The sequence below is a fragment of the Chrysochloris asiatica genome, unplaced genomic scaffold (genome assembly GCF_000296735.1).
Source record: "Chrysochloris asiatica unplaced genomic scaffold, ChrAsi1.0 scaffold00056, whole genome shotgun sequence".
Taxonomy (NCBI): domain Eukaryota; kingdom Metazoa; phylum Chordata; class Mammalia; order Afrosoricida; family Chrysochloridae; genus Chrysochloris; species Chrysochloris asiatica.
The window spans coordinates 4,331,626-4,346,103 of NW_006408574.1; the positions used below are offsets into that span (position 1 = coordinate 4,331,626).

Genomic DNA, 14,478 nt, shown 5'->3' on the forward strand with positions numbered 1-14,478 from the left:
TGGCCCTCGGGAAGTGACCACTGCACTCTGGAGGTCAGAGGTTGGCAGCACACACCACCACTGCCACGGTGCCCCTGACACTGACCTGAGCCTGGGCCCCTCGTTACTCTTAGTGCAGGCCTCGTCCTGCTGAAGACCCCAAATCCAGAGATGGACAGAGAAGAAAGAAGACCGAAGAGGGCCCTTCCCAGCCTCAATCACACCCTGGGATTAGTCCCCCCGCGTCTCCTTTGAGTGCCCTGGGCTCGGGGCCTGTGCCCATGGCCCACTCCTGGGTCCTGGGAGTGCTGAGTAAACCTCTGATGGTCCTCGTGTAAACGGGGAGTTGGCCTGTGGATCTTTTTCTGTGCTGAGCTCTCAATGAGGCTGTGTCTGAAATGGGGGCGAGCGAGTGGTGATCAATTAGCACTGTCTGCCACAGGTGCAGCGAAGAAGGTGTGATGTGGGTGCAGATAGCTGGTTTCCCGAGACCTTCAGATCCCAAGAACGGGGACCTAGAAGGTTTTTTCTGTCTTGACCTCGCAGATCTTCAGAAGGAAAAGCCTTCTGGGAGTCATCAACCCATGTGCTGAAGTGTGGGGGGCAGGGCCAGACTAGTGTACCATCCCCTGCCTCACTTTATCCATGAGTCCTGGGCCCTGGAAATTCATGAGAGTAGGCGCAGCCTCCTATCTTGAAGATGGGATCCTTTGTCCCTGAGCACTTAGGGGACACCTGCACCCCTCATCCACCTTCTCCTGATTGTCCAGCACAGAAAGACCATGTTCCGCAGGGCACAGCATCGGGAAACATGGGCCATCCCTGCTCCCATTCCTTACCCTCACCTGCTGCCAGGCAGACCCATGTCTCTCCTCCACCTTTGCCCCTCACCCATTCAGATCCGAGAGTTGTATTGCTTCTTCATGCTACCCCCCCCCCCACACACACACACACCCGCCCCGTGGCCACACTCTGCTCTCTGGGCAGTGGGCTTAGGCAGTCCTGGGGGTCCTGGCCGTCCTCAGTCCCTCACAGACCTGTTGTCCAGCCACTGACTGAGCTGGGGCAATAGAGCTAATCAAGCGGGAGCCAGGGAAGGCTGTCTCCAAACCACCTGGCCAGGGTTTCAGAAGAGGAGAGACAAGGAAGAGACTCCAGGACCAAGCTTTGGTCTCTAGCTGGGGTGGGAGGGAAGATCCCCACAGATGCAGATACCAGGACAGGAGCTAGGGTGAAGGGTGCATGTCTGGGGGGTGGGGAAGGAGGCAGTCGAGCCTCTAGGCTTGTGCTTGACTTGTGCATGGAAAGGCACGATGCCCCCCAACTCCTTCCTTCACATTCTAGAATAATCAGCAAATCTTGGGTCTGATGTATCTGGGGCCAGACCCCATTTCACCCCATTTGTGCACCACCGGCACCTTGCACCTAGACCCACTGCAATGGTCTCCCCCGTCTGGTTCCCATCTGGTTCTTACCTGGCTCTCATCCGGTCCCACACACACAGCCAGAGGGACATACAGACTCATCCCCCCCGCCAAGCTCAAGATCCTCCACCTGTCTCCCCACATGGCTGCTCTGGACCCTCTTCTTCCATTCCCCACCCCCACCCCCCCATCCCCAGCTCTGCTACTCAGACTTTCTCTTCCTCCAACAAGCCAGGCTCATCTTGACCTCAGGACCTTTGCACTGGCTGCCCCTCTACCAGAAAGTCATACTCCCAGATGTCCAAGTCCTTCAGGGCTTCGCCGACACGACATATCCCCTTCTCAGCAAGGTGCTTTAGTGGCCTTATTTAAATTACACCCTGCCTGACACATCTCCTCCCTGTCCCTTCACTTGTCACTACCTGCCGCGTGTGTGCTGGTGCATGCCCTGTGTCTGTGTCTTGGCATGTGAGCCCCCACCCCCAACCCCTGAGGGCAGTAGACTCCTACAGCAGTGCCTGGTCACCGAATGGACAAAGAAGAGGCAGCATGGCCAGGAGACAAGAGCCTGCATCATTGTGGGGCTGACCCAGGGGACAGTTGTTGTGGTCTGTGGTCCAGGGTCCACCCATGGGTCTCCAAGGGCTGCAGATACCCTCAGTCTACATGCAAAAGTATAGCTTCCAGAGCCCACTGAATTCAGGTTCTCAAAGGCACCTTGTGACATGCCCCAAGTAGGGGTCTCCAGGACTTGAATCTAGACTCTTCCTCAGAAGGCTCCCAAACACACTTCTAGCCTGGCTGTGTAGACACAGCAAGGACCAGGTCAAGAAATGCCTGCCTGGCGTGAGGTGTACGGGGATCAACATGCATTTCCCCGGACACTGTTCATCATTCTCAGTGAATCTCAAGTCAGCCACAGCCCCCACAAAGTTGAAATCTTCTGTCTTAAGAGCCCAGGGCTGGGGGCAGAAGAAGATTGAGTAGGAAACGATTCCTGGTAATTAGAAGTTCTTTCTGGCTGCAACAGAACAGAAAGGTGGGGGCACCAGGCATCCCAGGCTCGATTTGCCCAGTGGGAGCAGGGTCTTGTCTATGGGCACTGAGCACATGGAGTGACCGAGACATTGCAGGTTTGATTCCACTTTGTTAATCTATACTGAAACTCACAGATGCCTGTGGGTTAGTGGTACCACACTGACAGCATTGCCCTCAGTATGCTGAGGCTCGGCTAGGCAGGTGCAGCGGCCCCAGCTGCAGGCTCCAGCTGGGGCCCCCTGGCCCCCTCAACATTGATCCCATGGGAGTGCACCTTGGGGGTTGGGGTGGAGGAAACTCAGCTGATGTATGCGCCAACATGGGCAGATGGGGGAATGGAAGCCCAGAGAAGGTAAGCAACTTTCCCAGAGTAACACAGAAGTAGTGGGATGAGGATTGGAATGCTGGACTCACCAGGGACCCTGTGTGTCTCCTCAGTCCCTGGGATGCCAGGCCAGCCTGGAGCATTGTTTGAAGGCCAGGTCAAGGTGGCCACCCTCCTCCTGACCTGTTTCAATTAATAAAGCGTATCTCAGTGTCTCCATCTGACTCACCGTGGGCTTCTACACCTGTGGAAAGGTGAGAGCTGGGGAAGTCACTGAGGTTTCTGAACCTGTTTCCTCATCTGTCTATGATAGTGCACGCTCACAGTGACGTATCACAGACATTCATCCTAGCTGTGCCGTGAGCCTAAGAAGCCAGGGTGGGTGACCGCAGCCAGCTGGAGGTGGGAGACTGGGTTGGAGTGGTGAACCCCACAGACACCCACAGGGAGGGGAGAATGAGCAGTCAGTGCCCTTGCACACTGGTGAGTGGGAGATGGAGGGGCCCTGAGGGACCGTGTGACCCTGGACCACTACGAGCACAGCACTTGGTGTCCCTCATCTGAGGGAACCAACTCTCGGGGTGACTGGAAAGGCCCAGAGTTGGGGGTTCAGTCTGGCTTCATCCACCTCTGTACCAGTCAAGACCCTTCTCAGGGCTGAAGGTAGGGTATGGCCAGGGGGAGGGGTCTCCGTGGCTGGGGGAACGGCACATTCATGGACGCTGGGCTTTGCTCTGCCTGTCACCCGGGTCGTAAACATGACCAAGGGTGGACGCTCTTGGCCAAGGTCCTGGCTGGCATTTATTTCACTGTGGAATATTCTGTCATGGTTTACAGAGCACATTGTGGAGCTGGTCCCCTGCTCGGGCCCGGTTAGGAAGAACCCCTCTGACATTTGGGGAGAGGACCCGTAAGCTCCATCCATCACCCTTTCCCCCAGAGGCTGGGCAGCGTTTTGCTGAATCACATAGGCAGCTCATGCGGGAGGGAGCCAGAGGGTGACCCCCAACCCCCTGGAGACAAGGCCACCTTCTCTGTGTATTGGCTGTATCCTCAAGCAAACCTCACACCCATTTCACAGATGAGAAAACTGAAGGTGGGGGAAGTGAAAGCCTGCCCGTCTACTGTCCACTCAGTGGCAGACCTGCTCTGAGCCAACAAGCCCAGTCTGTGAGCCAACCACATGCCATCCCTGGGACAAGGATAGGGGGTGAGGTGGGGCACCTGGAGTGAAGGAGACTGTCTTGAGGACACTGGCACCTAGTGCCCCATCTGGGTCTCTTAGGCGGTGGGGTAATTGTTGTTAGGGTTTCCCTTTAGGTGGGCGAAAATATCTATTTACTCTGCAATGGAGCAGTTTCCCCCGCAACTCTCTAACTAGCTAAATGCCGCGTCCTGTCTGCTCTGCACACCGCCCACAGTGAGACAGACGCGCTCAGTGGGAGATGTTTAAGTAGAACTTGCACCCAATGCAGAATGATACAGACCACCATGCACAGTGTCCAGGACTTAGGCTGTGGAGGTCCAAGTCCTGTGAGGGGGCAGGGGAAGGACCATCCGGATAGTGGACGCTGGCCCAGAGGGAGCGAGGGCTGGGGTGCCAAGTCTTGGGGTTGAGGCTCTTTGCTCCTGGGCACACAGGGGACTTCACAGAGAGGAGACACAGGACTGGTGTGAAGCAACAGGGACAGCATGAGGGGAGGGACAAGGAGTGGGCCCCCCACTCAACTTTTGCCCCCGCCCATGTTGACCACAGTGGGGCCGCTGGGGTTCTGGGCACGGTGGGCTGGGCACCGCGGGGGTGGTTCTTCCAGTGTGGAGGTGATCTTGGGCAATGGCTGCAGATTCCACTCACCCTACAAGGAAGGGATCTGGGGTAAACTGAGGCAGGGGCAGGCAAGTCGTGGCTCCAACCTGAATGCACCCTTCTTCTCACAAGCTACTTCTCCCACAGGGTCCTCACCTGGTGAAGTGTCCCCGAGCCACACAGTTACCCAGGCCAGGGACCCAGACCCTAGGTGAGCTCTGGGTCCCCCCCTCAGTGCCACCCACCCCTCAGTGCCACCCTTGGCCCAAATGGAGTCCTTTAAATGTAGACTGTGGCTTCAGCCACCCTTCCCTGAAAAGGCTGCGCACACACCCAGCCTATCACACGCCCACCCCAGACAGCCCGGCATTAGCTCAGCCCTCAGTGCTAGAAATGTTTGATTTAGCAATTAATCTGGCTCCCAAATGTTCCAGGCCCTCTGGGCTGCAGATCCTACGCAACTAATTGGCGACTAATTCGACATCAACTCTGGTCTTCTGACAGGCGGCCCAGCTGGAAGGTAATTAAGTGCCTCTAAATCCCAGTGGGTTCCAAGGAAGCCAGCCTGCGTCCCGTCCCGGGTTCAGGTCTCCCCTCCACTCCCCCTTCCTGGTTTTACGTTGAGTCTCTGGGGTCAGCCGTCTGGTATACTGCTCACATCCCAGACTCTCCGGGGAGCCGAGAACAGCCTCCAGCTGTGATGCTACCGAGGAGGGTCCAACAGCATTAGTCCCCCCTTCAAAGGCCATCTGTCTGTCTGTCTGGCCCCATCTGGCCCTTTCCCTAACTCCTTCACCTCTCAGTGTTTCCTGCCAGCTCCTTGGTCATGGGACCCATCACCCACCCTAAGGCCTTCATGGGACCTGTCAAACACTGGCCACAGCAGGTGGGTGGGTGGCCTACAGGACTGACCAATGGGCCTCAGAAAGCGCTGGCAGTGGGGGGCTGCCCTCCAGCTGGTGGGCTTCAGTGGGTCTGCCTCAGCTGTGCCACCCCACCCCACCAGATGGGCAAGAGCACCTAGGGGAGGACACATCTCGGGGTGGAAATACTTGGGGGATGGTACACCTGGAGTGACATACCTGTGGAAGCATACAGGATGGCACACCTGGGGTGAGCATACCTAGGGGGTGGCACACCTGACGGGTGAGTACACCTGGGTGGTGTACCTGGACGTACACCTGGGCGATATACCTGGAAGCGGACGGCTGAGGACTTGTTGCAGTGTACTGAGATCGGGGCAAAGTTGTACAGCGCCTTGAGCACCTCTCGGTTGAAGCTGTTCCAGGGGACAGAGGCAAACTGCTGTGGGACAGATGTCTGTGGGCAGGTACAGACATCCTCACTGTTGAAACTGCAGGGAGAAGGACAGACCCATCTTGAGTGCAGTGGGTGGGAGGAGCCCAGCGTGTCTCCCTGCAGGCAGGTTGGGGGTCCTACAAGTAGCCTGAGGCCACCTGAATGCACACCCTAGACTAACACGGTCACTCTGAATGTGTTGGTTGTAGCAGTCTCTCAGGCCAGCTGCAGGTTCAGCAGGAGTGTGTGCAGACCTCGATTGGTGATGTCTGCCACGGGTACCTCAGTGAAGGGTGGGGACCTGCTGCCCCATCCTGCTTGGCTCTGTGTGGTTCCGGGCTGTGGTCCCTGACTTTCCCCACTGGAACAGGGCTGGAGGACTCTGGTTTGGGGTCCCCTGTCACCTAGGGATGAGGGCATGTCCTCCATGGGATTCACCTGTTGACCTGGTGGAAGTATTTCTGCAGGAAGCCGGGGTCCACTGCACTCTTGCAGAGCTCCAGCTGCGTCTGAGGGTAATAGTGCGCGTAGTTGACACACATCTCCTCCAGGATCCCGAAGCCGCCCTGCAAAGTGGGGACACCGCCACACATCATCACCTCAGTCCAGCCCTGGTGGAGGTCACCAGTATCCCAGAGAGGGCAAGGGACAAGCCCTGCAGTCCCTGAGAAGTCAGCGACAGAGCCTGACCCCACAGCCTTCTCACTGTTTTGTGGTGCTGTGGGTTAATGTGCCAGACTACAAAGTTGTTTGAACTGCAAGGTCGGCGGTTCAAGCTCACCAGCTATTCCTCGGAAACCCTATACAAGGTCACTATGGGTCAGAACTGACTCAATGGCACTTCACAACAGCAAATCCTATCAAGGAGCACTGGTGGCACTGTGGGTCAGGTATTGCGCTGCTAACTGCAAGGTCAGTGGTTTAAACACACCAGAGGGGAGGATGTCTGCTCCCGTAAAGATTTAGTCTTGGAAACCCTATACAGGGTCACTATGAGTTGGAACCGACTCAATAATCAGGACCAGATGACCCCACAAGCAAGGTAGGCATGGTCCAATTATGCCTTCCCACGCCTCTGCAGTGTGCAACGTCACCTGCCCCCAACACATCAGAGAGGTGGTGAAATCCACATGAAACTGCTCATCACGAATCACTGTGGAAATGCAATGAAAACTTGGATATCGTTTGCTCAATGTAATCCTGAGCACACCATGCTTACTGGTCAGTCCATCCCTTACTGCTGTCCAGCAAAAGCCTGTGGGGAGGGGAGACCCCGTCCCATCATGAACCCACACCATCTACTGACCATTTGAGAACTTGATTCTGAGAAGAATGGAGACCCCTGAAGAAGAGCCCATGAGCAGAGGGCACAGGGGCTGGTCTCCCAGAGTAACCCATGGCCTCTGTCAAAGGAGGACAGTCCTCTCCAAGTGGCAAAGGTGTGGGCCCTGCACTTCAGGAGGAAGAGGAAGAGAGAAGGAAGAGGCTCATAATGTGGGGAGCTCAGGTGAAGAGAACAGAGTCTCTTTGCTGCATGTAGGAAGGCAGTTCCCACCTGGTGGGGCAGGGCCTAGGGGCCCCAGTTCTTTGAAAACCTCCATGTGGGTCCTGGGGGTGGGGTTGGGAAATTTGAGTAAAGAAGGGCATCGGCTACTTTCTGGCAGAACAACAGAACTGAGAAGGCCAGCTTCCTGCTCCCTCTGCCCCCACTAGCGCACACATGGGGTGGGGGCATCTGCTGGGTTGAACATGGCCAGCTCTGTCCGGCTCTGGTGGCACGTAGTGGACTGTGAGTCAAGAGGCCTCATTTCCCAAGGCCCCTGGAGGACAGAGCTTTTATTGTCCTGGCTGTGAATTCCTGTCCTCCTGTCCTCCTGCAGACATCAAAGGAGGCTCAGGCCCTGACCCTAGCCACTCTGTGAGACAACCAGGAAACCAGGCCCTTTGTCTCACACCTTGGGGAGGAAAGTGCATTTCAAAGGCCCCTGTCTCTAGATCAGCAGTCCTGGTTGTCAGAGCGTGGGAAGCCCCTCAGAGGACAGGCTTATACAGAGCTGCCAGGCTTAGTGGTCTCTCCAGGGAGAGGAAGTCAGTTCACTGATGGACAAAGCCCTTGGGGAGGGAGCAGAACTGGGGCAGGCTTTGGTCTGCTTGCTGGATTCCTGGCAAGTCTCACTCCAGAGGGTGAGTGGCTTCACCCATAAAAGGGGTGATGGGTGGTCTTGTCAGGGGCCCCCCTCCCTGTTCCTGCCACGTGGGTTCCTGGTGGCACCTGCCTCCTACCCAGGGCTGGTCCCTACACAGGGGGCTTTACCATTGAAACTTGTTGAAGCCACATTTGCAACAGTCTTGACTGCAGGACTAGGATGAGGCTGGGAATCTGCATTCTTGACAAGTTCCCAGAAGATGAGATTTTGCTGGTCCAGGGATCTCTCTTGGAGAGAGGGACACCCACCCCCACCCCCATCCTCTGAAACCTCTACGCAGCTGGAGCGGAATCACCTGCCCCAGCCCCCAGGTGCACGCAGGCAGGCAGGCAAGCAAAGTGTCTTACCACGGTGGTCAGGTTCCTGTCTTCCGTGTTGTACGTGCAGGAAGTGATGAGGACATCCCCCTGGGAACCAACACCGGAAACAGTCAGCACTCAGCCACCTGTGCTACCAGGTACAGGTCCCCAGGCCCATACGTGTGCAGGCTGGGTTGTTCTTCTTCAAAGAGGCTTCTGGTGACTCCTGCCCCCAGGCGGTCCCATTCTGAGGGTCCCCAGGGCACTGTGACTTAGCTGCCTATTGGTACAGGCGCCATGACAGCACAGATTAGAGGGACCTCCGGCAAATTCCCCCTGAAGTCCAAGGTTCATCTGTAAGGTGGGGACTCACGGGCAGTCCTCCTTCCCTGAAAGCTCTCGGGTTTATGTTTGGACTGAACAGCCAGGGGTTCATCACCCTGCATCCATCTACAAGCTCTCGCTGTCCTCCCGGCCCCCCATCTCCCACTGCCATGGGGACACTCACCGGGTGAACAGACACCACCTTCTTCAGCATGCGGATCTCCTGGGGTGTAGAGGAAGAGGACTGAGGGGGCAGACCTGCCTTCCTCCACCCAGCCTTCCTTATTTTTTAGGGACTCCCTTAACCTGTGGGTTGCCCTGCCCTCTGTGACTGAGGCCTGAGATAGTCTGGGTTGGCCTTTGGCCAGGACAGGACTGGAACTAGACATAAGGATCAAAAGCCACCATCTTTTCCCCTTCAAACCCACAATCTGCCTGGTGCTGACAGAGCCCACCCACCATGCACCACTTCGATGAAACACCAAAGGCATCCATCCCTGTGGTCTCCCTGGTGGCTGGACCCCCGTCAGGAGCCCTGGAAGTCCTACCTGGAAATGTGGGCTGTAGTGATTGTCCCTGTTCACCACCTCCCTCTCACGGCCGCCCCGGGCCAGCACTGTGACTACCTTCCTGCCGGTCAGATGTGTGTGCAGCTGTGAAGCAAAGATGTGGATTCCAGAGGAGGGCAGCGCCTGCAGGCAGGGAGAAGAGGACCAGGGTTTTACAAAGCCAAGGTGCCCTGGCGGTGCAGTGGGTAAGCACCTGACTGAGAACCAAAAGGTTGGCAGTCAGACCCAACAGCCAGTCTTCTGCTTTGGTAAAGATGATGACCTTGGAGCCCTGTGGATGGTTCTCTGTCCTGTACTGGGTGGCTATGCATTGGAATCGACTCCTCAGCAGGTTTTAGGATCTCCGGACAATGGGGTGTAGGGAGGGAGGGGCTTTTGAATGTGGAACATACACCCCCCGCTCCCGGCTTGTTCAGTTACAGAGACCCCAGGCAGGCAAGCTGGCTCCTTCAGCAGAATCTCGCAGCAAGACACCTTTCAAGACAGGGTTTCTATCCAAATAACAGCCATGGTGGTGCAGTGCTTAAAGTGACCATCTGCTAACTGAAAGGTTGGTGGTTCAAAGCCACCAGCCGCTCCACAGGAGAAGGGTTGTTGTTATGTGTCGTGGAGTTGCTTCTGACTCATAGTGACCCTGCACAGGGTTTCCGAGGCTATAAATCTTTACGGGAGCAGAAAGCTTCATCTTTCTCCCACGGAACATCTGGTAGTTTTGAACTGCTGACCTTGCGGTTCACAGGCCGATTCGTACCCACTACGCTACAGGAGAAGGGTATAATAGTCTAAGCCCTAGAGATGAAACGTCTGGGGCAGGTCTGCTCTGCTCTACAGGGTCGCTGGGGCTTTGTTTGTTTTTCTGTTTGAAAGGGAAGAAAAGTGAATTAATTCTTTGGATTTTCTCACTTGAAGGTGTTTGGAGACTATGAAGGGTCACCGACTGAACTGGGTGGATAGTCTCAAGGTCACCTGGGTCCCTGCAATGGGCATAGGTCCTGCCTGGCCTGGCCTAGGGTCCCTCAGCCCAGTGGCCCGGCCCAGCCCCACTTCCGGCCATGGAGCCTTTTACACAGAGAAGGGGGTCCTGGGCCTGTGGAGGGCATCAACCGCCAGCAATGGGTGTACGATTCCTCAGCTGCTTTTAACCTAGGCAGCTGGTTTATAGCTTCTCTGCTTTTTGGAAACTTGGTTTGTCTAATGGCCTAGAAAGCTCAGAGAGGCCATTGGATGAGAAGATCCCAACTCTTCAATTCACTAGCAAGAAAAGTCACTATTAACCTCAGCACTAAGTAGCCACTGATGGGCTCACCTTTAGAAGGTGGGCCGACCCGCATGTGGAGACTCATCTGTGAAATGGGGATGTTTGCCCATACCTCGCAGGCTCCGGTGAGTAGTGAAGAGACGGATTTGGAGTGAAGATACTGTTTTTGTTGTTGTGTGCCATTGAGTCTGTTCCGACTCATAACCACCCATATAGAGGTTCTGAGGAGTGGCTGGTGGATTTGAACCGCTGACCTTGCCATTAGCAATCCAGTGCTGATCCTACAGGATTCCAGCATGCACAAAAGACCATGAAATCACATCCCCAATATAAAAAGATGCCCAGGAACTGATGACAAGAAATGCAAATCATCAACTGCAGAGAAATGCACAAAGGCAATGAACAGAGATTTACAGAAAATGGCCGAGATGCAGCTGAAACAGTCCTCAAACCTTATAGCTCATCCGAGAGATTTGAATTAAACACCACTGAAATCCTTTCCTTCCAAATGATTAAGCAAATATTTAACATGTGGATAAGATGCTGCGTTGGTGGTGTGGGTGGGGAGCACCGGCTCTCTGGTTCTGTGTGTGGGTGGAGGCTTTGCAATGGTCCTGTTGGAGGACATTTTGTGAGGTTTATGAAAGATGACGTTTAGGGTTCTTTGCACAGCAATTTCCACTTAGAAATCTGCCCTATACAAGTGTCTCGGTATGGGCTCAAGGAGGTCTGCTTCTACCTGCTTGTCACCTGGGACATCCACCTGCCCTGGCTCAATGCCTGAGGAGACACACTGTGGATCTCGGTGTGGCAGCTAGGACACATGGACACTATTCAATTCATTGCTGTACAACCCCACAAACAAAACAGTGCATTTCCATTACATAGAAAGGCATGCAGAGGTATACAGGAGAAAAGCCTAGAAGAGCAAAAGTTCAGTAACTGTGAACCTTGAGGTAGGGGAGGGAAAGTGTGCTCCTGGTGTAGTCACAGCTATACAAGGTAGTGCATGGACAGGGCAGGTGTGGGGGACTCGGCCAGACACTGTACACCACACAGGTGACCCCTCGTGGATCTACAAGGAAGTCCCGGCAGAAAGCGCTGCGTGTGACTGTCCCACCTCCCTCGGCGTGCCTCTCTGACATCTTGCTTCTTAAATAGACAGAAGGTCTGCGGCAAGCCTGCCTCCAGTGAATCTGTTAAGTGCCGTCAAGTTGGTTCCGACCCTGTACAGGGTTTCCAAGGAGCAGCTGGTGAGCTTGAACTGCTGACCTTGTGGTTCAAGCTGACTTTGCAGTCTAGTGCATTAACCCGCAGCGTCACACCCGGTTTTTCCCACAATATGTACTCATTTTGTTTCTCTGTGCCCCACTGTGACCACTCTTGCACGACCTTAAACTTGTTCATCCTGGTGTGGCGTTGCAGGATCAGCATTGGACCACAAACTACAAGGTCGGCAGTTCAAACCCACTAGCTGCTCCTTGGAAGCCCTATACAGGGTGGGTTGTATTCAAACCCTAAGAGTCAAAACTGACTGCACATCACCTAACGACAACATGGTCCACTACACAACATCCTTTTTATGGGCACGGGAAAACCAGAAAGGATCCCTGGTGGCACAGAGGCTTAGGTGTGCTGCTAACTGAAAGGTTAGTGGTTTGAAGCCCCTGGAAGAAAGATGGGGCAGACTGCTCCCGTAACAATTTACAGCCTTGGAAGCCCTATGGGGCAGTTCTACTCTGCCTTATAGGGTCAGAATTGACTTGATGGCAATGGAATTGGGGGAAAACAAGACCAAAAAACTGTGTGTGACTTGCTTAATTGTAATTGTCACTGTATTGCCATGGTGTGGAGTTAAACACACACTGTGTCCAAGGCCTGCCTGCATCCACCCGGGTTCATCACTGTCATACAAGCACCTCAGGGTGCCCAATGCCAGTGACCGGGGAGTAGGTGGCCAGGGGGAGGCGGGCGGTGGCACATGGGGACTCTGTGCTTTCTGAACAATTTTCCCCTCAACTTAAAACTACTCTAAAAAGTCTATTAAAAATTAAACTGAAGTGCCTAGAAGTGTTGCCACATGGAGAGTTGAAAGTGGAAGCCACGGTCAGCCAGAGAGACAAGTGCCCATCACAAGGGCAGCTGAGCCCGAGGAAGAAGAAAGCGCAGCGTGAAGGAGCAGGGGGTCTGAGTTGGGGGGGGGGGCGTAAAGCTGAGCAGACCTCCTGCCCCTCACCCCCACACTGCCTTGCCCATCCATCATAGTTCAGCCTCCAGGGTGCCTGGGCAGCTGGTCCACTCACCAACTGGGTACACTTGTCCGTGCAGTAGCCGGTGAGCATGAAGGCAGTCTCCTGTGGGGGAATGGCCATCACAGGGGTATACACCAGGCCCAGTTCCATGATGCCTGCATCGTAAGGCCGCAGTGAGGCCGTGTAGTACAGGCGGATGCCTGAGGAGTCACGCCGGCCTGGGGGAAAGATGCAGCAGCCCTGAGTGGACATTTCCCCCTACCCCCAACCAGCTATTCCTACTCAGCCATTCTGCCCTACCACTCTTAGCCAGTAGGTGGTGCTAGTCTCCTCACACCTGCTCCCACCTGCTGCCTGTCCCCACACCTGTTGATGCTAATCATCCACACCAACACCTCCCACGGTACACTCTAGAAAGGAATAGTTGTTAATGACGACAGGACCCAGGTTGGGTACTCAGGAGAGGCTCCACAAAGACGCATGACAAAGACTCACAGATGGATTTGGAACACATGTACAAATACTGGACCCTGTACTTGGAGTGCCTAGAAAGTGGCGGCCTGTCCTTCTTCACAGTCCCAGAAACCTGGACCTAGAGGACTCAGGGGGTGTAGCTCAGACAAAGCGGGGCGTGACGCTCCAGATGAGAGTGAGTTTGTGTGTAGGACACACATCCATCTTATAGCTCCTGCTATCAGGACTTGGATTGCGGTTGGCAGGGTAAGGGCCTCCCCAGAAGGTCCCTGGGCAGGAGTGTGGACCACCTGGAATGGGCTGGACAAGAAAGGCTTTACCCCTGGCTTGGTCGGCGGAAGCTTGCTGTGTGATCTTGGCTGCTGTCATCTTCAGAGTTCCAGCTCTCACTTGGGTCTCTAGAACTTCTTCTGAAGGCGAACTCAGGTGCTTCAGTGCGTCCTGGCTGGGGACAGCCTCAGCCTCCACCTCCTGAGGATGTCTTCCCTTTTCTACCGGCTCACCTCACATCTTGCGGCTGGGGGGTGGGGGCGCAGAGTCCTTCCAGCCCCTCCACCACCCATGTGTGCGTTCGTCCCTTTGTAGAGGCTCACAGAGGTCCCTTTGTGTGCAGCTGAGATGCTGGAAGCTGTACCACCAGTGTTTCATACATCAGCAGGGACACCCAGGGTGGGCAGGTTTCACAAGAGTGTCCAGACTAAGGCAGACTGACAGACTAGAAAAAGGCCCTGCGGTCCACTTCAGACAGTCCATTCATGACAATCCTGTGGATCCCAACAGAATCGTGTCTGACTTGCTCTGGACACATCATGATCAGGGTTCAGTCGCTGAAGGAGGATGTCACATTTGGTGACATAGAGGGGCAGCGAGGGTGAGGGAGACCCCCAGTGAGGTAGGGCAGCACAACACCCCAGGATGGACTTGAACTGCCAATGATCCTGAGGACGGCGAATGAACGGGCAACACTTTGTTCTGTTGAGCATGAGGTTTTCACGAGTTAGACGGACACACAGTAACTTACCTGTCTACCTGTTTATCACCTACCTGTCTATCATCTAGCTGCCTGTCTATTGTCTCTCTCTCTGTTTATCTTTTATCTGTTATCTATCTTCAAACTTTTATCTCCACCATTCATCTGTCAGTTTGTCGTACTGTGGTAGTTTGTAAGTTGCTGTGATTCTGGGAGCTATGCTACCGGTATTTTAAATACCAGCAGGGTCACC

At 54.9% G+C, this 14,478-nt stretch overlaps 1 protein-coding gene across 1 annotated transcript in view; it reads right to left on the bottom strand.

Annotated features, from left to right (window-relative positions):
• Positions 1 to 4,490: 4,490 nt before the first annotated feature.
• The window catches only part of DBH (dopamine beta-hydroxylase (dopamine beta-monooxygenase)), a 34,378-nt gene continuing 24,390 nt past the window's right edge, over positions 4,491 to 14,478 (bottom strand). Inside the window, exons 6-12 of the mRNA XM_006863825.1 lie at positions 12,833 to 12,999; positions 9,251 to 9,394; positions 8,887 to 8,925; positions 8,427 to 8,486; positions 6,311 to 6,438; positions 5,768 to 5,927; positions 4,491 to 4,622 (exon numbers count right to left, since the gene is read on the bottom strand). Coding sequence (XP_006863887.1) covers positions 4,491 to 4,622; positions 5,768 to 5,927; positions 6,311 to 6,438; positions 8,427 to 8,486; positions 8,887 to 8,925; positions 9,251 to 9,394; positions 12,833 to 12,999 — 830 coding nt within the window. The remainder of the gene's footprint in view (positions 4,623 to 5,767; positions 5,928 to 6,310; positions 6,439 to 8,426; positions 8,487 to 8,886; positions 8,926 to 9,250; positions 9,395 to 12,832; positions 13,000 to 14,478) is intronic.